We start from the raw sequence: 24054 nt of genomic DNA on the forward strand, positions 1-24054 counted from the left end.
TGAAATTCAGCTACTTTTAGTTAAACTCTGTAGTCATTGTTTGCCTCCCTATGACAAGTAAATACTATTTACTGAGAACTACGTAGTATACTGGAATTCTGTTTTCTTTTGTCTAAGATCTTTGTTTTCCCTGAGGCTAAGAATTCTTAGCCTCAAAGAATATCCTTAATTCTCTTTATCTGTGAAATTTCAAACTGTTATACTAAGATTTTCACTCATTTTTCTCAGTATTTAGGGCCCCCCTTTAGTCTTGAGACTTGTATCTGTCAACTGTGTATAATTTTCTCATCTTTTTGGTCATTTCCCTCCTTTTTTTTTTTTTTTTTTTTTTTTTTTTTTTTTTTTTTTTGGTTTACCAGACCTATTTTTTGTATACTGAATATCCTTTCTTATTTTTCAGACAATTTTTTGTTTCTCCTAGATTTCCTTGATTTATTTTCCCTAATTGACTTATTGATTTAAAACATTTTGGGGGTGTATTTAATTTCTAAGAGCATTTTCTTATTTCTCTGTTCTTTTCATAGCATTTTTTTCTTATTTTATGGATATAATGTCTTTTTGTTTTTTCCCAAGAATACAGTACTAACGTTATTTCCTCAGAGAGTTTTTTTCTGCTTCAAGTTCTTTTGTTTTTTGTTTGGTCTTTCATTTTGTAGCTATTCCTTAATTTTCTCAGTTGTCCAGTCGTTTCACAGTGATGTATTAAAATAAAATGCTGAGTGGAAACTCTGTCTTTAGAGTGGGAATTACTCATTAGTAGATTCCATTTAGAGTGATCAGGTGAGAGGATTCTTCGCCTGGAGAAGCTTCAGATGTCACTTAGGAAGAGTGAAAGTCTTTTTTTTTCATGGCCAGTTTTTTTTTTTATTGAGTATATTAATTCATTCTTTTTTTTTTAATTCATTCTTATTTCTAAATCAAAAGTGTCTAGTATCTGTACAGAGTTGAGAGGAGTCCATTATTTTTTTTTCAACTTTCAACTAATCTCATTAATTCTTAGCCCTCTGCTTCACTCTGGCTTTCTGTAGTACAGTGAGTCAAACTCCAAATCTTGGGTTCTTTGGAGCACATTGGCTGCCTTCCCATTCATATGCCTTCTGGAAGCACTTCTTCAGCCCAGAGTGGAGTTTTTCAGCCTTGGCACTATTGACATTTTGGGCTGGATAAATCTTTGTTGTGGGAAGCAGTCCTGTGAATTGCAGTATGTTTAGCAGCATCCCTGGCCTCAAACCATGCCCCCCTCCTCCCAACCCTGTAGTCTCCAGACATGCCAGTTGTCCCCTGGAGATAAAAATCAATCTTGATTGAATGGCTTAAAGCATGTATTGTTTTTGCCATCTTTTTTCCGTCTTCTGAAAGTTTGTTGAAACATCTTGTCTGATGAATTGTGTCTCCTGTTTTGTTTTTCTTTGTGGGTTAATAGTTTTCAATTCCTTTACCCTTGTTTTAGGTGGGATTTTGTGGGAGCAAGGAAACAGTATATTTGATACATCTGTTGTCTTTAAGCAAAGATACAGTTTTTAAAGTAGAGAAGGTTTTTTTCATTTACATTTTCCTAAAAGTGAGAAACAGTCTTTGGTTAAGATGTGTGATAGGTTATTTTTAAAAGTTACACAATTCTGAGTTCCATTCCTAGATGTCTTTTTGAGTATGATGCCTAATCTCTCTAATTTTGTTTCCTCACTGATAAAAGTATGTCATAGAGTTGTGAGAGTAGAGACAATGAATATAAACGAAGTAGCATAAGTGAAATAGCATAGAAAGTGCTTAGCATCTCATTTGCTGTGAGTTTAATGTGATATTTAGATTTTTATGACTATGGCTTATTTGAATAAGCAACTTTAAAGGATTATAAGCCATTTTTCTATTTCTCAGAATTAAAGGGATTAGAATTTGGGCCTCAAAGTGCAGAGAGATAATTGATAAGATTTATACACTCCATATTCATTCTCACCCTCCTAGAAAATGTTCACCTTTTGAAAGCGTGTGCTTGTACTAGTGTTCTTTTCAAAGTCTTCTTAGAAGAAGGCTGGGTGGGGCGCCTGGGTGGCGCAGTCGGTTAAGCGTCCGACTTCAGCCAGGTCACGATCTCGCGGTCCGTGAGTTCGAGCCCCGCGTCAGGCTCTGGGCTGATAGCCTGGAGCCTGTTTCCGATTCTGTGTCTCCCTCTCTCTCTGCCCCTCCCCCGTTCATGCTCTGTCTCTCTCTGTCCCAAAACTAAATAAACGTTGAAAAAAAAAATTAAAAAAAAAAAAAAAAGAAGAAGGCTGGGTGTTTGTTTGTTTTTTTTTTTTTTTTTAATTTTTTTTTTTAACGTTTATTTATTTTTGAGACAGAGAGAGACAGAGCATGAACGGGGGAGGGGCAGAGAGAGAGAGGGAGACACAGAATCAGAAGCAGGCTCCAGGCTCTGAGCCATCAGCCCAGAGCCTGACGCGGGGCTTGAACTCACGGACCGCGAGATCGTGACCTGAGCTGAAGTCGGACGCTTAACCGACTGAGCCACCCAGGCGCCCCAGGGTGTTTCTGTTTTTAAGCCATGTGAGAATATTATCTTTTTTCTTCAGTGCTAAATTGAAGTTCCAGCACTGTAAAAGATTTTGATTGTTCTTTTATCTACTACCCTGGGATTTGAAGAACAAAATCATTCCTCTTATGGTCCAGTGTTGGTTTTGTTTCTTTCTACCTTTTTATTGTTTTTTTTTTTATTCTTATTCCCTTTGTAATTAGTTGTTGGTCTTCTACTATATACTTAGATCATTGAAAGCAAGAACCTGATCTTATTTACTTGTGAATCTCAGCAGCACTAACAGAGTAGAGTATGATTAGTAGTAAGCTACTGGTAACTAAGTAGTGGATAGCCAAGTGAATGAATGAATGGACTTTTTGAAAATCTTAGTTCAAACCATAATACTTGAGTGCCTGGGTTTACTTGACTTTTTGTCCTCTTAAAAAAATTACTCATGGACTTTAGAAATAATTTCAAAATAAATTGGTGTATTTTTTGGTACCCTAAATTTGGCGATATGATGTATAACAGTATACTTAGTCCCATTGCAGTGGGATTTTATTCTTATTGTGGTTTATGCTAATGTATAACAGGACGTCTTAGAGCCAAATTAGTATAGACCTCTATTTTTAAAAAGTTTTTATTGATGCCAAAATGGTGTCTTGGTTTTTACTGTCCCAGATGCCCACCTTAAAATTGAGATTATTTTATAAGAAGACCCTTTTTGATGCTTTAGAAACTAATCCTCTTTGGATGGGGCATAGTATAAATTTGCTCAGTATGAAATAATGCTGTTTAAATATGTTACAGAAGGTGCTAAAACATTACTATGTACTTAAATGAGTTGGCTTTCCATTAAGGAATTTATAGATATATCATGAATTGATGTATTCACTGAGAATTATTTGTAATTCCTTTGATACTGTATGTCTTCAAATAATACATTTTTCTAATTTTCCAATTTTCTGAATTTGAGTCTTAAAATCACATAATTTTTTCTCTCCTTCTTTCCCATTCTAATATGTTGGCCTACTTCCACTTCTGTCATTTAGTATTTTGAAAGAATGGTTATTTATTTACTTTTTTTTTCCTGAAAGAGTGGGTATTCTTCATGGATTTTTGTCTGTTCATTTTTATTGACAATTCACATCTTATATACTTTGATTTCATGGTGAATTTTACCTAAAGAATGCCAGTTCTTTTACTAATATCTCAAAAGTGTGGTATCTTATTTAAATAGCTGTCTGTGAATAAAGTCTGACGATACATAAAATAATTTCATGCTTTTTAAAATCTAGGTTAGATGGACAGTGGCCTGATGGTTTATTGGCTTCAGACAATACTCTTCATTTTGTCCATCCATTGACTTTCAATTATTCTGGTGTTTATGTCTGTAAAGTGACCAATTCCCTTGGTCAAAGGAGTGATCAAAAGGTCATCTACATTTCAGGTAAGTTACTATCTACTGGTGAAATGAGTTAATGAAATTATTCCTGTAACAGCAGTAATAATAACACTATGTTCTCATTGGCAATTTATATTTGCTAAGGTACAGATTCCTCAGTGTGAGGTTTTCCAAATAATCTAAAAGAGATATAATAAAGTAGCCCTGCCTGAAACACATATGTAAAGTGCCATTACTTAAAGAAATGTCAAAGTGTCTATGCAATAAGCTTATATACATTTTAAGACCTTTGCATATAGTTAATTTTTCAGTTACATAGTATTAAGTATTCCTTTTATAGATAGTGTGTACCTTTCTAGGTTCTCTCATCTTTACACCGAGAGCATCTTTACACTGGGTTTGTTTGTTTATTTGTTTTTGGTTGTCACTCTCAACACAAGTGTCTCAAATAAAATGGGATATTGACTTTGATGACCTGGCTTATTAAAGAACATACTTTGTCACTCAATATGGAACTCTATCATATTGGAATACTGAGAGGTTAAGTAGGAATGCTATTGAAAATGTGCTAATGAAATAAAATTTAAGATGTTTCTTATTACCAGGCCTTAAGCAACTAAGAACTTAGATTTTTCACATCCCATTTATTTTACAAGGAACATTTCTGTTCATTTGACTGAATATATAAATTTGGATACTCACAAAATACTGTTAGAGCTAAAAATACATTTATTCATGGGTGTGGCTATAACAAATTATTAATGGAATGCTCAGTTGTAAAAATTATATAAAATATTTCGAGCATCTCCTTATTGGCTGTAAGAATATAGCAATCTTCATGTCTAAAAATGGAAAATTAAAGGAAAAAGGAAGAGAACGCTGAGAAAAGCAGGTTTGTATGGTAATTATGTAGTGGATATAGCTAAGGTTTTTATCTCTGTTCTGATCTAAAACTAAGTAAGTTAGATTTTTAGAGAAATTTTAAACTTACTTCAATGTTATATTCTCCATCTTTGATCCCTCAATCTAGGAACAATCCCTCATATTATTTTCTGTTAGCATTTCCCACAATTTTTAGTTTTATGCTTAACTTGTGTACTTATTATTCATCCTCACATTTAAGCATTTTGCATTTGCTTCATTTACCATTGAATACTCAGCACTTAGCGCCTGGCACATGATAGGCATGATGCAAATATATTTTTGCATGAATCTCACAGGAAGCTTAGAGCTGTGTACATCCCTTGCTAGCCCTTTCTGCCAGCAGCAGTGCTTTGGTAGAAATCAGATTGAGATTAAATATTAGTTTATTAGTCTCCCTTTCTTTCCTTAAAGGTTTTTGTTTTGGTTTTTTTTAAAGGATCTTAATGCCACAGGGAATGTATATTTAAAACGTATTACCTGAGGAAGGCTTACTTTTTGTTTGTGTTTCTGTTGTATAGTTTGGTATGGGATATTATTTGTAAATCTCAGGCTCAGTGTATTATTATGTAATCATTTAAATATTGAGGCTCAATTTGGGCATTCTTATATATACTGATTCTGTTGATGATATCCTAAATTTATATCTTTTGGCATCGTGGGTCCATTTCCCAGTACTTTTGACTTACGTGTCCAACTGCCTATTAAAGATCACTAACTCTTTGTAGAAATATAATAGGCATTTATGGCTTAACATTCAAAACTGAGGTCCTGATCTTCTGCCCCTTGCCCTCTTCCTCTAACAGTCTCCCTCCTTTCTTCTGTCATTGGTAACTCCATCCTTACATTTACTCAGGGTTTAATCCTTGATGCTTATTCTTTTTTTTTTTTATGAATATAATTTGTTCTCAAATTAGCTTACATACAACAGCCAGTGCTCATCCCAACAAGTGCCATCCTCAGTGCCCATCACCCACTTTCCCCTCTCCTCCAGCCCCACATCCACCCTTACTTTGTTCTCTGTATTTAAGAATCTCTTGTGGTTTGCCTCCCTCCCTCTCTGTTTGTAACTGTTTTTTCCCCCTTCCCTTTCCCCATGGTCTTCTGTTCAGTTTCTCAAGATCCACATATGAGTAAAAACATATAATATCTGTCCTTCTCTGACTGACTTATTTCACTCAGCATAATACCTTCCAGTTCCATGTGCGTTGCCACAAATGGCACGATTTCATTCTTTTTCATTGCGAAGTAGTATTCCATTGAATCTATAAACCACATCTTCTTTATGCATTCATCAGTTGATGGACATTTAGGCTCTTTCCATAATTTGACTATTGTTGATAGTGCTGCTATAAACATTGGGGAACATGTGCCCCTATGCATCAGCATACGGTAAATTCCTTGGGTAAATTCCTAGTAGTGCTGTTGCTGGGCCATAGAGTAGCTCTTATTTTTAATATTTTGAGGAACCTCCACACTGTTTTCCAGAGCAGCTGCACCAGTTTGCAGTCCCAACAGTGCAAGAGGATTCCTGTTTCTCCACATCCTCACCAGCACCTTGATGCTTGTTCTTGATTTCAGTTGTTCTCTCATATCTCACCCAGTCCATCAACAGATCTTCCATTATGTCGTATGCAGAACCTTACTATGTCTCCACTTTTGTTGTGAGTATTCTGACCCAAGCCATCAGCAACCCTTACTTCACTATTTTTGTTTGTTTGTTTATTATTTTGAGAGAGACAGAGAGCGAAAGAATGTATGTGTGTGGAGCAGGGGAGGAAGAGAGAGGGAGAGAGAATTCCAAGCAGGCTTTGTGCAGTCAGTATAGAGCCCAATGAAGGGCTTGCTCCCATGAACCCTGAGATCATGACCTGGCCTGAAATCAAGAGTCAGATACTTAACCTACTGAGCCACCCAGGTGCCCCAACCCTTACTTCACAATTAAAACAGCCATTTATTCTTTCTACTTTTAATTTATCCTCAGAAGAGCAGCCAGAATGATCCTTATAAAGGGCATGTCAGATCATGTCATTTCTCTCCTGCAAACCTTTCGTGGACTTCTCATTTTACCCTCAACTAAACCAAATCTTTCAATGACTATATTACAAGGGTCTGTACATGCTCTGGTCCTAGATTATCTCTCTGACTTCATATTTTATTATATCTCTTGCTCCCTTGGCCTTGTTGCTAGCTTCCTTGCTATTCTCTGACCATAACAGGCACATTGCTACCTCAAGAGTCTTTGACATGCTGTTGCTCTTGCTGGAAAGCTTTTTAGATATCCTTACACCTCTTTCCCTCACTTCCTTTAGGTCTTTGCTCAAGCATCACCTTCATAACTATATTTAAAACTGAAAATTGAAACTTTTTTCTCACCCCTTTACTACTTTCTGTCTCCTTCTCTGCCTTATTTTTCTCTACAGTATTTATTGCCACATAAATGTTCATATTTTATTTATATGCTGTTTTTACTTCTATTAGAACATAAGTCCTTTCATCTGTTTTAATCGCTACTATATCCCCACCATCTGCAATAATTTTTGGCATGTGATAGGTGTTTAGTCAACTTTTCTTGCATGAATGAAAATATTTGTTTGAGAAGAAAACCATCAGGAAAAAATTAAAACTCCAGAATGTGCTTTTTATGTATCTTTATTTTCTTTGACAAGGTAAAGAACATAACACTGGTGATAAACTGTGCACATTTTTTGATCATCCTCTACTAAGTCTCATAAGAGGGGGAATAGAATATTGGGTAAATATGAAAAATCAGTGAATTATTGCTAAGTACGTCAGAAAGATAGCATTATAAGATGCTTTTCTTTAAGCCATCATCAAGAATTAGACTTTGCCTTTCTATCCAGAGTCTTTAATATTTAATACAGTATACTATGTTGAGTTTAGTTAATTTTGCTGAGAACTTCTTGGAGGATATTAAGTATCCTAGATATACTACTGCCTTTCCAAAATGACTAATAAAGCCATTTTTATTTATTTTTATCAGAATAAAAAGCCATAATTCACTAAGAGCAAACAATCAAGTTGTTGATCTTTTTTATTATAAGTTACATAAATAAATCCTTTTCCCTCTAGGGAAAAAAAATATTTACCTCAGTATTAAAATTGGTATTTTACAATTTCAGAAATGATTTTTTAAAATATTTATAAAAGGAACATATCTTATGACTGGAGACTAAAAGATCTAGTCAGACCAGAGTAGAGTTAGCAACTCTGTTTAAAGGAAGTTGTAATTTTCTAATACAGTTCATCCACATTGCTAAGTGTAAGATTTTGGAAGATGTGATTGATCCAAGATTGCAATATTCAACTTCAGTTATTCCTCATGGAGGTACAGTAAATCTTTATACAGTACTAAATGACTGCTGGAAATTGTGTTTTTCTAGTTGTTTTTGGTGTGTGTTTTTCCCTGGTACTTCTTACTTCTCTTTGAGACTAGAGGAGCAATTTTTTTTTAACATACTTTATTGTCAGATTGGTTTCCATACAACACCCAGTGCTCATCCCAACAAGTGCCCTCCTCAGTGCCCATCACCCACCTTCCCCTCTCACCTGCCCCCCATCAAACCTTAGTTTGTTCTCTGTATTTTAGAGTCTCTTAATGGTTTGCCTCCCTCTCTGTTTGTAACTTTTTTTTTCTCTTTCCTCTCCCGCATGGCCTTCTGTTAAGTTTCTCAAGGTCCACATACGAGTGCGTATGGTATCTGTCTTTCTCTGAGTGACTTATTTCACTTAGCATAATACCGTCCAGTTCCATCCACGTTGTTGCGAATGGCCAGATTTCATTATTTCTCATTGCCAAGTAGTATTCCATTACATATATAAACCATATCTTCCTTATCCGTTTGTCAGTTGATAGACATTTAGGCTCTTTCCATAATTTGGCTATTCTTGAAAGTGCTGCTATAAACATTGGGGTACATGTGCACCTGTGCACCAGCACTCCTGTATCCCTTGGGTAAATTGCTAGTAGTGCTATTGCTGGGTCATAGGGTAGTTCTATTTTTAATTTTTTGAGGAACCTCCATACTGTTTTCCAGAGCGGCTGCACCAGTTTGCATTCCCACCAACAGTGCAAGAGGGTTCCCGTTTCCCCACATCCTCGCCAGCGTCTATAGTTAGAGAAGCAAATTTTTATGTATCGCATACATTCCCCCATGCCATAAACTCAAAGTATATTGGTATACAAATCTTGACTTTTGAATCCTGTTGATTTTAGGACCTAGGCATAATATCTGGCATAAGAATCCACACCTAACTAGCAATCTTTAAACTTTAAAATTCCTAGATTTTGTTTAAACAATTCATATAAGTGTAAAAGAAATAAGAAATCAACTAATTATTTTAGCACAGTAATTATTAGGCTAAAATATGCTTTGTAGCTACAGAGGCCTTACTGCACTATTTGTTTTCCTATTTGGCAGAACTCATTAATTTGAAAAACGAATTTCTTCATGTGGCTGTAGAGAACTGAGTCTCTACTAGTTGATTACTTTTGTTATATGCTGATTTATCACACATTCTACAAATAATATCAAAAAACAATGTTTGAAAAAATAAGGAATGCTGTTGGAAGGGATTTTAAATTACGATAAATAAGTAGCTGTTAGTGATTACACAATAGTCCTTTTGTTTATTTACGCAGAGTCTAACTCTCATTGTAGTTATCTTGGAGCAGGGCAAGAATTAGAAAGCATGAATAAATGTTTTGGGTACATTGTCATATGTCCATTGCTTAAAATACAAAATAAGTATTAGCAACAGTCCCTCTTTCATGGAATCATAATAGTGAGGCTATGCTATTTTTAGCAGTGTTTGAGGAGGGGATGGCAGGTTAAAAAATTTTTAGAACCACTGACAAAATTAAATAAAATTTTTAAATAGGTTGTTGTTGTTGTTGTTGTTGTTACTTTTTTTTTTTTGGTAGTTAGATTTTCTGAAAGCTGTATTTTGTTAAATCTGAGTTAAGTAGTAGTCATCCATCTGTGTTTACACAAAGAATGTTGCAAGTAGAAATAAATGTCAGTGATTTTTTTTTTAAGGATACTTAGTAAAAATAATGAGTTATATATATTTGTGCTTGGTGAGAGCTCAGGTATATGCACTGTTCTGAGAAAAGTGGCATTTCATTAAGACCTATCAAAAACTTAAAATCTGTGTGCACAAAAATGTGTGAATTACAAATAATTATTTCAGTGATTTGTACTTCTGTTTAAACCTGGTGATGCCAGTTTATTGTACTTTTTTCTTTTTCTCATGAGTTGCCTTACAAATGATTAATTTTTAATTAATTAATTTAATTTTTTAATATCCTGGTTCTGTGAGGTCGCATTATATGATAGGAGGCTTTACTTTTTACTACTTTTATACTACAAATGATTCTACAATTCCACAATTTTTTTTAGGATTGAGTTTGTTCAGCTAGTGAATAATATGTTCTTACAAATTAAAACTCCTCTTGATTCACTTACATATAATATGATGACTAATACTCACTTCAAAGTACTTGACAGGATTGCCTGTTATATTGGTTTAAACTCATAGGAAATTAGTTATACTGTACTTGTTAAATTTTATATTGTACTTGCTAAATTTTTACCACATTCTATACATATGGCATTCCGTGATGAAACCTGTTTCAGTAAGTATTTTTCTTTAGCTTGTAATTTTAGAATAACTTACCCCATGTAGATTTAGTATTTTTCTAACAATCATTTTTTTTAAAAGCTCTATCAGTACCACTCATTTAAAAATTAATTGTAGGAGATTACCATTCGGGTCATTTGTTTTTTATCAAAGAAGAAATTCAAGATTTTTTAACTCATCCTTCCTTCAAACTCTAGAGTTTTATATAACATGACCTACAAATCCACTTAATTGAGAATTAACCAATCTTTAATTTTTACTATTTATGTTTAGTTGCTTTTTAATATTAATGGCTATTTACTCTATAATCTAATGGCAGTACACAGGATCATTTGCATCTAATATTTAAGTATTATTAGAATGTTCTCTCTAAAATATTAGCTGCTCTTTGATACTTCATACTAAGTGATGTGACAATAAATTTTACAGATACGGTTGAAATTCTTCAATTTCCTAAATGTTCAGATATCTTACCCATGGGATATAGACATGGCGATGACATTTTTATAACATTTTATAACATGTTTTTACTTTGTTTTTGTTAGTTTCATTTGATGATATAGCCCATTTGGCTAACACAGTTTAAATGTATGCTTTTTATTTTCAAATTACTAAAGAATGATATGTACTACATATGTCCTTCCTAAAAATTAAAAGTTCTCTTTACTTAAGGAAAATATTTTTGAGAGAATTATTAAGCCAACAGCTTATACTACGGCCACTTAACAAGAATCTATAGTTTTTCATTCTTTTAAAGATAAGTTCAGATCTTACAAAAATAAAATTAGGTAAATATGGATATTAAGAAACATACATTAATTTTTTTATTCTTTCATTTTATTTCTTTGTTCTTCTGGCTAAGAAAATGTACATTTGGATTACTTAATTTTTTGGTATCGTAATTCTTAAGCCAGCTGTATATAGGACATTTAAGTAATATTCTTTATTTAAAAAAAAAAAGTATTCCTTGGAGTACAAGATCATGCTAAAGCTTGGAATAGAATAATTCAGGATTTACATCATAGACCATTTTATATTCCTTTTACCTCATTGGTAACTGACTAAATGCCAGTTTCCTTATTTTTTAAAAATATGTAAGTACCACCACATTCTGAGCTTAAGAATGAAAAACTATTATTACTATGAATATATATTCATTAACTGTGCTGTCTTTTCAACTTGCTGCCAAATCAGCCTGCATTGACATTCTTTGCCTTTCTGTGTCTTGTCTATCTTTACTGTTTCCATTAGATCCTCCTACCACTACCACCCTTCAGCCTACAATTCAGTGGCATCCCTCAACTGCTGACATCGAGGATCTAGCAACAGAACCAAAAAAATTGCCCTTCCCATTGTCAACTTTGGCAACAATTAAGGATGACACAATTGGCACAATCATTGCTAGTGTAGTGGGTGGGGCTCTCTTCATAGTACTTGTGAGTGTTTTGGCTGGAATATTCTGCTATAGGAGAAGACGGACGTTTCGTGGAGACTACTTTGCCAAGAACTACATTCCACCATCAGATATGCAAAAAGAATCACAAATAGATGTTCTCCAACAAGATGAGCTTGATTCTTACCCAGACAGTGTGAAAAAAGAAAACAAAAATCCAGTGAACAATCTAATACGGAAAGACTATTTAGAAGAGCCTGAAAAAACGCAGTGGAACAATGTAGAAAATCTCAGTAGGTTTGAAAGACCAATGGATTATTATGAAGATCTAAAAATGGGAATGAAGTTCGTCAGCGATGAACATTATGACGACAATGAAGATGACTTAGTTTCACATGTAGATGGTTCCGTAATTTCCAGGAGGGAGTGGTATGTTTAGCAACCACTAAACGTGACTTACCTATGTACAATGTTTCATTCATACTAGTTGATCATTTTCAGATTGTTCATACTTTTTCTTGAGGAAGAATAAGCTTTTTCAACTTGATTTTCAAGCTTACTTTTTATATTCTAATTTGACAAATGAAAATGTAAAATCTGGGTTCAATGTATCTGAGCTGCTTTACAATTTTTTTTCAATGCTGTACTACTGTCTCAAGATTTAAATTTTAATGCAGAGTACTTTATTGGTCTGAGGCACACAGGTAAGAAGAAATGTCAACATTAAATGTATGACTTTTTTGGTACAAAAATTAAAAAGGAAAAAAAAAAAGGAAACTACCTTGGCATTGTGTATTAAATGTTTACCTAAGACTATAATCTCAAGTATAATGTTTGTTAAACATATACCTCTCAAAATTTATCACCACTAAATGATACTACATGAAAATTGACTATAAAACTAATTCAAGAAATGTTTATATATATTTTTAGTATACAAAACAAAATATTCAGCCTGATAAAACATCTTTCCTTTTCAAACATTGTTTTCTAAGTTTCTATATAAATGGAATCTTTACCTCTGCATTTTAATGAGCCTTGCCATAATTACTGTAGAGTGGCTTTTCAAAGATATTTTGTTGCACTAAAACTGTGGTAGTAAACTCAGTGAACATGCTGTGTGGAAGAGCCTAATTAGCTGGTCAGTATTTTTGTCCAAAATACATACAAGAGTTATAATAAAAACATGCCTTTAAAAACATAATTATTACATTTTTTTTCATCTCTGGAGGACAGTTCTTATAATGTCATATGAACATGGATTTGGGTACATTAAGTGGCATACGTAGTTCTGTTTGAATGCTTTATGTCCTAAATATAAGAATAATAATGAAAAGATGGTACGCAGTTAAATATAGTTCAGAAAGGGCATTTCAGTATATGGAAAAATGTGGGCAAATTAGTATTGGAGTACAGTTTTTAGAAATGAGATACGTCAGCCAAAAATCCATACAGAGAATTTTCTAGCCCATCTTGTTTTAGTTATCTAATAGTGAATGTTCAAACGGGTAAATATACAGAAAAATTAGAATAAACTTGTAAATTTGAGGTTTAATGAGAAAAATATGAATTATAGAACCAGTCACTAGCACTTGCTGATGTATATTGGCAAATCATCCCCCTCTTCCTCCTAAATGTATGTATTTGTTTCAAGATTTTTGTTTTTCCAATTAAAACTGGAAACATCATAAGGTTTTTTGTTTTGTTTTTGTTTTTTGCATAATTCATTAAGTCTATTCTTTCCAAAAATCATGTATCTTTTGAAAACGAAATGTTACCTAAATCTTCAAATGTGGATCTTCTTTGTGAGGTAATTAAATTGCTTCTATAGTGGAGTCCTATAAAATTGTAATGATGACAACTATTTTGAAGCCCAAAGAAGATGTTGTTTTCTGTTGATGATTCATTTGAAAAAAAGGACTGTGTAGAATTGCCTTAGGTATTTTGCCAGGAATCAAAGTGGTTAGTAGAAGAATCATAAATAAATTATTTTGTTAATAAAAAGGCAAAGTAGGTACTTTTTTTTTTTAATCCCCCAACCACTCCACTCCTGATGATCCTCATCGAATCTAAAGGAATGTTTTATAAGACAAAACTCTAACATGTTCATAGAATTGTGCGAGTAGTCAAGGCCTTATTCTAAACAATTGTAACATAATTTCCTCTCTTTTGACTATCAGTATTTTGTGGAAATTAGAAACCTCTTTTATTTCTCTTCCCACTTACACACGTAGTATAAGACTGTAATGTCAGCAAAGGACACAGGTAAGCTCACTGGTATCTTGTTAAAAAATATGTGGTTTTAATATAATTAACCACTGATATACAAATATTAAGACTCTTTGGTCCAAGTCATTGGAAGCAAAATTTTATTGATAATACCCTGTGATTAAAGTGGACTTTATTTTTTAATTTAAATACCAGCACTCATACGGCCACAAGAAAGATGGATCTAAAATTTCTTGCCATAGAAGATAGGAATTTGTGGCTTTTTGTTCACAATTTCATCTTTAGAACAATGGTTTGAAATGCTATATGAATCTGAGCAGAATAATCACTGTATAAATCTCAGTGGTTCTTGAGTATAATCTGAAGGAAATACTATATTTTAAGAACTGTATTACAAAAATGCAAATATCCGCTTAGTGATTATGACCTTCCTTTTATATTGTGGCCATTGTGTGTTTCGGGTTATTTTTTTCTGTTTTGTTTTATGATGGGAGAGGATGACATGGAAAACGGCAAGTGAATGTTTGATACCTTCTGTATCCTTAATATAAATCATTTGACAAACTAAGATTTCAAAATTTTAAGAAGCTGGTACTAGTTAAGACTTTCTGAAGCATTGCACTGCTGTTTATTAGAACTTTATGTTTATTTACTGTACATAGAGACTTATTTGTGAACATGAATAGTCATATCAAATAAACTTTTGTTAAATTAATTTTTGGATATCAGTGATGTACACAGCTAATTGATAGGTACATAGGAAAATCCTTTTATTTTTTTTGGAAAAGATAGAATGTTTTACTTTATTTTGACGATGTTTATGTTTCTTTTTTTTTGTTCTTTGAACTGGCTTTTCATTTTTGTATTCACTTTAGGGTTTTCCTTCACACTGGTTAAAATATTTCAGTAATGCAGGGATGATGAATGCAACTTTTATTTTGTCCTGCCATTTATATTAAAATATATTAAAACTTTAATAGGCTAGGGGTTAACTTTAAAAGTTACATTTGAGAAGTACATTATAGTTGAAATATTTAGTATTTTACCATGTGCCTAAAAGGTTTCTATTTGATAAGTCTGACATTAAAGAAACCATTAAGGTTTTTCAGTAGTAAGTATTACTTCTGATAGCCATATATAGGAACGTTTTCTAGAGATAACCCTAGCTAAATGTTTAGCAGAAGGGCTTGTAGGAAGTACAATGTATGAGTGCAAAAATTGAGATAAACGTAACACTTTCATATGTGAAAACATCTGATTTGAGTTTGATAATTGCTTTTGGTAAATACTAAAGGTATATGAATAAGAAGTTGTGAATGTGTGGGAGTATTGTGTAAAATATAAGAAAGGAAGAAATGGTACGCATATTGAATTTTTAATTCAAATAGAGGAATGATTTACAGATTTAATTGTTCTTTTCTGTTTGCTTGTTAATTGGAAATGTATCATCCATAAGAATATGCTCCTTTCTCAAATTTTTGGTATATGGAGTTTGGATTTAATTTTAATTTGATTTGTATCAGTGGTTTTTTTGTTTTTGTTTTTGTTTTTTTATCAAGTTATTTATCAGGTGGTAGCCCCTAATAGCCATGCAACAAATCTTTAAATAAAAGTTTTTAAAAAATTCTTTATAGAGGCATATTTCTATAACAAGCCTATATCTCTGTATTACCTTTCTCCTTGTTATATTATCTGCTGAAGAGTGTGTGTGTGTGTGTGTGTGTGTGTGTGTGTGTGTGTGTTGTGTGTATAACTCAGTTTCTTATATTTAACTAATGAAGTTTTTGTGGGAATTCAAACCTATTTTTATTCCTCTTCCCAAACAAGATTATATAAGGTTAAAGGACACAGTTAAAATTTGAGGGAGCATCTAAGTTGGTAGGTTAGCCATTATAGGATTTATTTTTAATAGACTACTTAATTCCTATTTCCTATACACATTGTGAATAACATTCTCCACAATCATGAATTATCTGTTTCTCCAGGCTTAGCAGTTAAAACAAATTTTGAATATTTTTGCTGCAACTTTAACATAAATTAAATTTTACATACTGGCTTTCTATTTGGAATGAACATTTCATGAGATGTTTTGTAAGTTGGCATTTAGGGCTTTTCACTTATTACTGCTTTCATTGTAAATGCCATTGTTTCTGATTGTAATCACCTCCCTGTTTCATATCTCTTGTGTTTAAAATAATACTTGTTTTCCTAAACTTTAAATTATTTAAGGCAAGCAGCAGTTGTTTTTATTTTTAAATAGCATACAGTGTGGATTAAGTTTGGTTTCCCTCTTGTTATTCTAATGAAAATTTATGCATGAAAGAATCTCTGTAATAGTGTACGCAGGGTATCAACTATTCTATGTTTTTAAAAATGCTTTCTGTTTAGTATTTGTTTTCTCTATTCCAATTAGCTGCAGTTTTATTTTTTTTATTTTTGTTTTGATTTTTGTACCTATCTACTTTGAGTTGAGTAGGGATAGGTTTGCCTTTGCTGTATATATCCTTAGGGGTCATTTCTTGAACCTTGATAATAGTTGTTTTATCATTTTCATTTCAATTTATGACGATAAAACTTGATTCAATTTTGATTTATCCTAGATTACTTACCTTTTTTGCTGCTGTTCTGGCTAGGTACTGTGGGTGAAGCAGAGTGAAAGTGAGTTTAGTAAGATAACTTTAAAATATCTTCAAAACTTGAGAAAATAATTCAAGGCCTATTTCCTTACATGTATGATATTTCTACATAGACATGATATCTAATTTCACAGTCTCAGTTATGAGAAATATCTCAGGAAACACTTAGTCTTGAAGGGACAGTTTGGTCTAAAAGCCAGAGGTAACTAGATCTAGAAGACTGGGCTCTCTTTTTAAAAAACATTTTCTTATGAGAAATTATATGAAAATAGGACAGAATAATGAAATGAACCTCAGTGTACCTGCTTCTGTTTATTATCAATTCATGGTCAGTCTTGTTCCATTTAAATTCCTATTCACATAATCCCTCCTGCCCTTAGTTCATCTGTAAATGTATCCGCATACAGCTCTAAGAGTAGAAACATTTAGGAGAAGTAACCACAGATTTCTTGTACCAAAAATTAAAAATGCTTTAATATTAAGAATCCAATGAGTGTTCAAATTCTAATCACTTTTTTTTGTAGTTTTAATTAGTTTCTAAATGTGACCCATACATTGTGATATTTTTAATATTTTTAATCTATGTGTTCTCCATGAGGCATTCCCCACTCCCTTGATTTTTCCCTTGCAATTTATTTGTTGAAGAAATGGCTTCATTTGTGTCCTGCAGCTTCCCAGTTTGGATTGTGCCAGTTGTGCCTCTGTAATTTCTGTAAGTTGTCAGATCTAGAACCTTGATAAGATTAAGGTGTAATTTGGAGGGGGAGGGGCAAAATTACTTCCTAAGTTGTGGTATCTTCTATCAGAAGGCATGTAATGCCTGCTTTTCTTTTGATATTAGCAGTCATTAGATGCTCAAAGCCTAGATCTAACAGGGAACCTACTTGATGTCTAGGTTTATTAGCTCTCTTCTTTTACCATACCGTGTGCTTTGATGTCTGAATAATTATGACCATACTGCTTTTACCTGAAATTTCCTTTCTACACTTCACTGCATTCAAGATCCAGCTCAAACCATGTGATGGGAATGTGTTTCATTTGTTTTTTTAATCATGATTTTGTATTTTTGATTCAGTGATTCAAAGGTTTGATTCCGTGTGCAGATATTTTGATACTTGGTTTTTATTTTGATATTTGGTAGCTAAAATGCAACTTCTCAAAAACAAGTAGATTTAAATGGAAGAAGTACATTGTTGGGAGCCTTAACAGTTTTCATCCCAACTACTGTTTTTAGAGCTAGTCTCCTGTTCAGAATGTTTGCTTTTTTGATGTCTTGCTAATCACAATAACTTCACCCCTCATATTAGCTATTATTTCAGCACAGTATGGGTTTAGTGTGAGGTTTATGGTTAATAAGAGTGAATGTAAATCTTTATTTTATTTGGTCTCCTAATGTGTTTCAGTTTTTTGGTTGACTCATCACTGATTATATGGCCATGGTTTTGCTTCATAATGTAACTGATAAAATTTGTGTATTTAAGATAATTGCATTGCTGTTTTAAGGGGTTTTGTCATTATTTGTGCCTTCATAGTTGGTGTTCTCTTCATTCTGCCAATTCTTTGCAGAAATGACATCTATTAAGAATAAAAGCTTCCTAGTATATAACATGGATTAGCACAGATCCTCTCATGTTCCTCTGTCACCCGGGGCGTCCATGTCGGCCTCCTTTAAATTCTTGACTGTTCGTTAAATCTAGGGTAGTTACTATTTCACTCAGCTGAGCTCTCATACATCCGTAGTGTGTCACAAGATGCTGGCTCTGCTGAGAGGGGACAACAAAGTGGATGTGTAATTGTTTGATTTCATTCTGGAACTATCCCATTCCATACTATCCATGGGATTTTGTAGATGCCTTGTGTAGCAAGTGAACACCTGACGTTTGGACTAAGTGAAGCTACCAGTGCCAGTCCGTGTATTATATACTAGCAACACATTTATTTTGTAATTATCCCTTATCCTAAAAAAAGGGGATAAGTGATAATTATCTCTTTCTACATTGGAAAAAAAATATTTTTATGGATTCTGTGATCCCACTTTAGGGATTTTGCTCTCTACTGTGAAGATAAGGACTATGTAAAATTAATCCTTACATTCTTGGCACTTAGCATGTGCCTGACACGTTAGGTTACTACTGGTAATTTGTTGAATGAGAGGTGACAACACCATCCCGACCCAAAGAAAGGACATTTATTAAAAAGTAGTGAGATAAATATTTCGATGGATATAATGAAGTAGAAGGTGTATTGGAAAAGTAAACATTAAAAGTGGCAATTGAGGGGCACCTGGGTGTCTCAGAGGGTTAAGCTTCCGACTTCAGCTCAGGTCATGATCTCAAAGTTTGTGAGTTCGAGCCCCACTCGGGCTCTGTGCCGACAGCTCAGAACCTGGAGCCTACTTCAGATTCTGTGTCTCCTTCTCTCTCCGCCCCTCCCTTACTTGTGCTCTGTCTCTCTGTCTCTCAAAAATAAATAAATGTAAAAAAAAATTTTTTTTAAGTGGCTATTGAAAAATAAAAGTGAGATATATTTATGGGGAAAAATTGGTGATACAGTGATATGTATTATAAGGGCAAATAAAAGTTGAGAAGATAAATTTGTAGGGTATCACATTAATGTGTGAATCAGGTAGTAGAACCACTGAAGTTTTGGTGAAGGTAATAAAGGAAAATAGTTAATAAAGGAAAATATTTCCATGAATTGTTAGGTCTTGGTGTTTGAGTGTGTGAAAAGGGCCTGTAGATTTCTATACTCACCCGTTTCAAGTGGTTTTTAGCAAGTTGCTATGTTTTGCTGTGTAGAATAGTATTTATTTTTTTCAAATCTTGTCAGATGTGAATTAGGTAAGCATATTTGAGTAGCTTCAACATGTTTTTTATTCGTATGTATCAGAGTAATAAAGACAAACTTAAATTCAGTTTAGTAGTTATATGTATATTTTTTTTCAAAAATAATGAAAATTTTTATGTCTGTATTAAGTTTCTTTTGGTATGATGTGTTAGATTTTTGAACATTTTCCCTAGAAGACATATGCATGATATCTATTATGGGCAGTAAGCTTTTGTTGTATTGGGGAAAGCACTTTTGTTTTCTGCTGATTGTAAGCAGATAGTTAAGATTTAGTAGTCTGTCTCCTCAGGTGATGGTAATGTCACTGTCATTCATTCAGTAAATTAGCTGAATGTTTAAAAATGCCAAATTTTTATACATTTGCTTATTTCCTCCTTGTAGTTTGATTGTAATATAGAGTAGATTATGTGGGCAGAGATGTGGAGGAGTCAGTGTTGTAGCTAAATTCTCAATTTTCATTAAAATTCTTTGACTTGAATACAAGAAATTTCAGCTTGCTCTTTGCTTTTCATACTAGTGTTCATCACCGGTTAATATCATAAATATATTCTTCTTTGTTTTTTCTCAGTGGAAGAATCAGAAAAGGAAACATGAAACCTATCCCATTTATGTATTTAACAATCAATTTGCTTCTGTAGACTATCCACTTGGTAAACGGATTCATACGTAGTTTTTCTTTGATTTGCTCTTTTCAGTACTTACTAGCCTGGTTTGATACTAAGAAGAGGTGTACAAAAAAGAAAGGAAAAATATGAATAAAGAATGAATGGAACTGGGTGAAATAAATATGCCCAATTTAAGATAGAAGGAAGAGTCATCATAGTCTATACAAAGTCAACTCAGTCCCAGAGCTAGGATTTATAAGACTAATGGGACAGAAGTGGATTAAATAGACCATAATTTAAATGTTCAGAAAGTAGTGTCTATTTGGACTTGAGAATTACTTAAGGATATTAAAAATAGTACAGAGTTGGAAATTACCTTAGGATGTGAAAAGTCTGTGATTATTATATCTTATTACAAAACACTACCAAATTTAATATCTTTATTAAGATTAAATGAGAGGTTTTCTTGGAGGTGTGAGGTTTGATGAATGTATAACGATCTGTACATTGAAAATCTTACATTCAAAGAGTAACCTGAGTTTTTCAAAAATAACTTCAGAAGTATTTAAAAGTATTTTTATAAATATGGTATTAAGTTTGTCTTACCATCAAGATAAGAACACCCAAATTTGAATTCAGTACACTTGGGCAAAACTGATAGGGATGCTTTTGATCCCTCAGCAAAAGAAAGATTTCCTTTGAAGAAAAACCTTTAGAAAACTAGTGGAATAGGTAGCGTATTTGACACTTAAGGATTTTTTATTTATGCCACTGAAAATATATATGACCTTGGTCACATGACCGTGGGTATGTAATCTTAATAGATTTCAGTTGGACTTCTAAAGACTGAATACAAAGCTATAATGTATATGCTTGGAAAAGTGATCGTGTAGAGTAGAAATTACTCCTAGGTCATTCCAAATCTTTAAACATTGACAAGAGCAGAGTATTACTTGACTGGCTTGGATTTCAAACTTTTTCTCACGTAGCACGTATTCAAATGGAGGTAGTAGGGATTAGAGAAATGAGCAACAATAGGAAGATAAACTGGGTGTATTAGCAAATGAGAGTAAGATCCTGAATGACTAAACTGGTTATATTGTTTAAAATAATTGTATATTTTACTATTTTTAAATCCTAATTGAAAGTTTGAAAGTTATTGAAATGAGTTACTTGTTACTCATTGATGTAAAGTTTTTAGTCTAGAACGAGACTAATAAAATGACTCATTAATAAATAATTGGTAGTTTGCTAAAGAAATTTTTATAATTGGGAAGAAAGGAAATATATTTTTTTAGCAATCTAAAACAACATGCAACTCACATTTTAATAGATACAGAGTTGGAAAATACTTCTAAATATGTATTTATATGGAAATACTATGATGGTAAGCCCGTGAAACATATTTCAAAACTGATAACTGCTTTAATGTCTTTTAAACTTGCCATGTCTGGTCCCAATGGTAACTGCAATTATTTAGAACTCTGTGTTGAACGCCTATTTAAGTGAAAGCTAAGAGTTCTTCATAGGGGTCCCGAAAGGAGAGTCTACATTAGATGTACAGTTGTATAAAAACGTTTTCTCCCAACAAGGGCATAATGAGGGCTTCTAGCCTAACCCAGCTGGCTTTATTTCACTTTCTGTTCTCTACTACTAGTTGGTGGAATGACCTTGGGCAGAATATTTAACTTTAGAACTGCAATATAGAAGTTTATCTTAAACATCTTTCTTACTGGTTAGAAAGATAAGACAAAATTGTGTATATTGAAGGTACTTTGTAATTACTCAAAATTAATGTTGCTGAAATTGTCAAAATAATGCACATAACGATTGTTTTGTCATATCCATAGTACTTACATTTGAAAATATATAGTTGCAATAGTTTTAGTACATTCCCTTATTTGGATGTTCATAAAATAGGGTGACTTAATTTTTCAGTATTGTATGACATGATAATTACTAAATATGTTTTTAAAATCCTTTTTTATACAATTTATGTTGCAGACTGGGAAAGAGAAATTGGTATTTAGAAATTATGTAGTGTGTTTATATCCAGGGGATAGGGAAGATTTTCCATTTAATTTTGTGGTAGAGACACTGTCTTAAGTGTACTTTGTATTAAATGTTCATGAATTAAGGGAAATTATCTGCAACAAGTGCTGTTTTTATAATACCTCTATTTAAAAACTTATACAGTGTCATTTTTTGCCATATTTATTAGATCTGGGATTTTTTTGTGTGTGTCTTTGGTTTGCCCCTTCTTGAAGGTTTTAGTTTCTTTAGTAGAACTTCTTTTATATTTTACTCGAATAAAAAATGGTAAATGTATATATTGTTGGTTAACTCAAAGAATAATGAAAAAATGTTTTATCTCTTAGAATAAGAACTTAAAATAGCTTTCATCCTTTTGTCTATCGTTTCTTCTCCAGACATTCTTTGACCATAGAAAATAGATTCACTCGTTGCTATCTGACTGGGGATATTATTTTCATAACTTGAAAAAAAGGAAAGCTGGAGTGCTAAGGTGACATAAGGAAGGAGGGTGTTAGCATAATCCTACAAAAAGTACTGAATCAAATTTGAGGTCCTCTAACAAACTTCAATCAGTCTTTCTTTGCACATTATAGAAATTAGGGTGTGCAAATTCAAGAACTCTTTTTAAAATTGTTTGAAAAGCCTGATTTTTGTTACTTTACAGATGTTCCATTTAAGCAGACCTCCTCCATAGCCGTAGCTGGCGCCGTAATTGGAGCCGTCCTTGCCCTTTTCATCATTGCTATCTTTGTGACTGTGCTGCTGACTCCTCGAAAAAAGAGACCATCCTATCTTGACAAAGTGTAGGTAACTTTTTTGCTTGTGTTCAACATTCAGTATGAGTCAGTCTTTGTATCTATCTTTACGGCTACTCGTATGTAAAATGTCTGAGGGATGAGAGTAAAGACACTGTTAGATCTTTGTGAGCTGACCACGGTTTAATCAGAATGTACTATTTTGGTGTATAGTGTCAAGGGGCTGTTGGAGACAAATATATTAGACATCATTCCAAATGATAACAATGATAAATTATGTTGTCCTGTCTTCTGAATAAAAATGCAGGTCTTTGAAGAACTGTGCTTGAAAGAGAGATTCAAAAAAATCTTAGACGTTTAATTGTATCTCCAGATTGTATATGCCAGTCTTATGTATGGATAGATCTTAACCTTCAGCCGCCAAGAGCTATCAAATACATTGAGTTTTAAAGCTTTTTTTTCTTAAACAATTTTGGTTTTGGTGAATTACAAAGTGTGCAGTTTGTTCACTTAAAGAGTAAGCAATGTTTTGGGCCAATCATTGAGATAGAATTATAAAGCAGATATTACACTTTGCTGTAGAATCAAAAGATAAATGTCCCAATTCATTTAATTCCATCAACAGCTTTGTTGCTTCATCTATGGAATGTGAATAATATTTTCATATTTTTCCTACTTACCTATAGTTGTGATGAGTAGAATATAATAAAGTTGTTTATGAATCATGAAGTTTTATATAAATGGTAGTATGTGGTTATTAATATTTTTATATTAGGAAATAAGTCTGTCTCTCAAAGAATATATTTCTTCTGTCTTCATAAATGCTGTGTGTGTGTGTGTGTGTGTGTGTGTGTGTGTGTGTGTGTGTGTGTGCCTTTCTAATCTGGCACAGTTACAGCATAGATCTTCTTGGATTAAAGACATCTGAGTGTTAGTCTCAGCTCTGTCATGATTAAAGTGGTGGTATGATCAAGGACAGATCACATCACCTCCATGAGCCTCAGTTTTCTCACCCAAATGATTGATGGTTCCTTGGAGCTATGACTTTGCTGTGAT

At 33.1% G+C, this 24054-nt stretch overlaps 1 protein-coding gene across 3 annotated transcripts in view; it reads left to right on the forward strand.

The window, feature by feature from the left end:
* NECTIN3 (nectin cell adhesion molecule 3) overlaps positions 1–24054 on the forward strand; it is a 134103-nt gene that overhangs the window by 50141 nt on the left and 59908 nt on the right. Inside the window, exons 5-7 of one of the 3 annotated variants that reach the window (XR_002745261.2) lie at positions 3808–3959; positions 11751–12596; positions 22908–23014. Coding sequence is in view for 2 of the 3 variants with exons in the window: in XM_023260118.2 (XP_023115886.2) it covers positions 3808–3959; positions 11751–12331 (733 nt within the window). In the remaining variant the exon portion in view is untranslated. Of the gene's footprint in view, positions 1–3807; positions 3960–11750; positions 15749–22907; positions 23047–24054 lie in introns of those variants that run through there. The other 2 variants (XM_023260119.2, XM_023260118.2) reach the window with 2 other exon arrangements.

Source organism: Felis catus, chromosome C2, assembly GCF_018350175.1.
Source record: "Felis catus isolate Fca126 chromosome C2, F.catus_Fca126_mat1.0, whole genome shotgun sequence".
NCBI lineage: Eukaryota > Metazoa > Chordata > Mammalia > Carnivora > Felidae > Felis > Felis catus.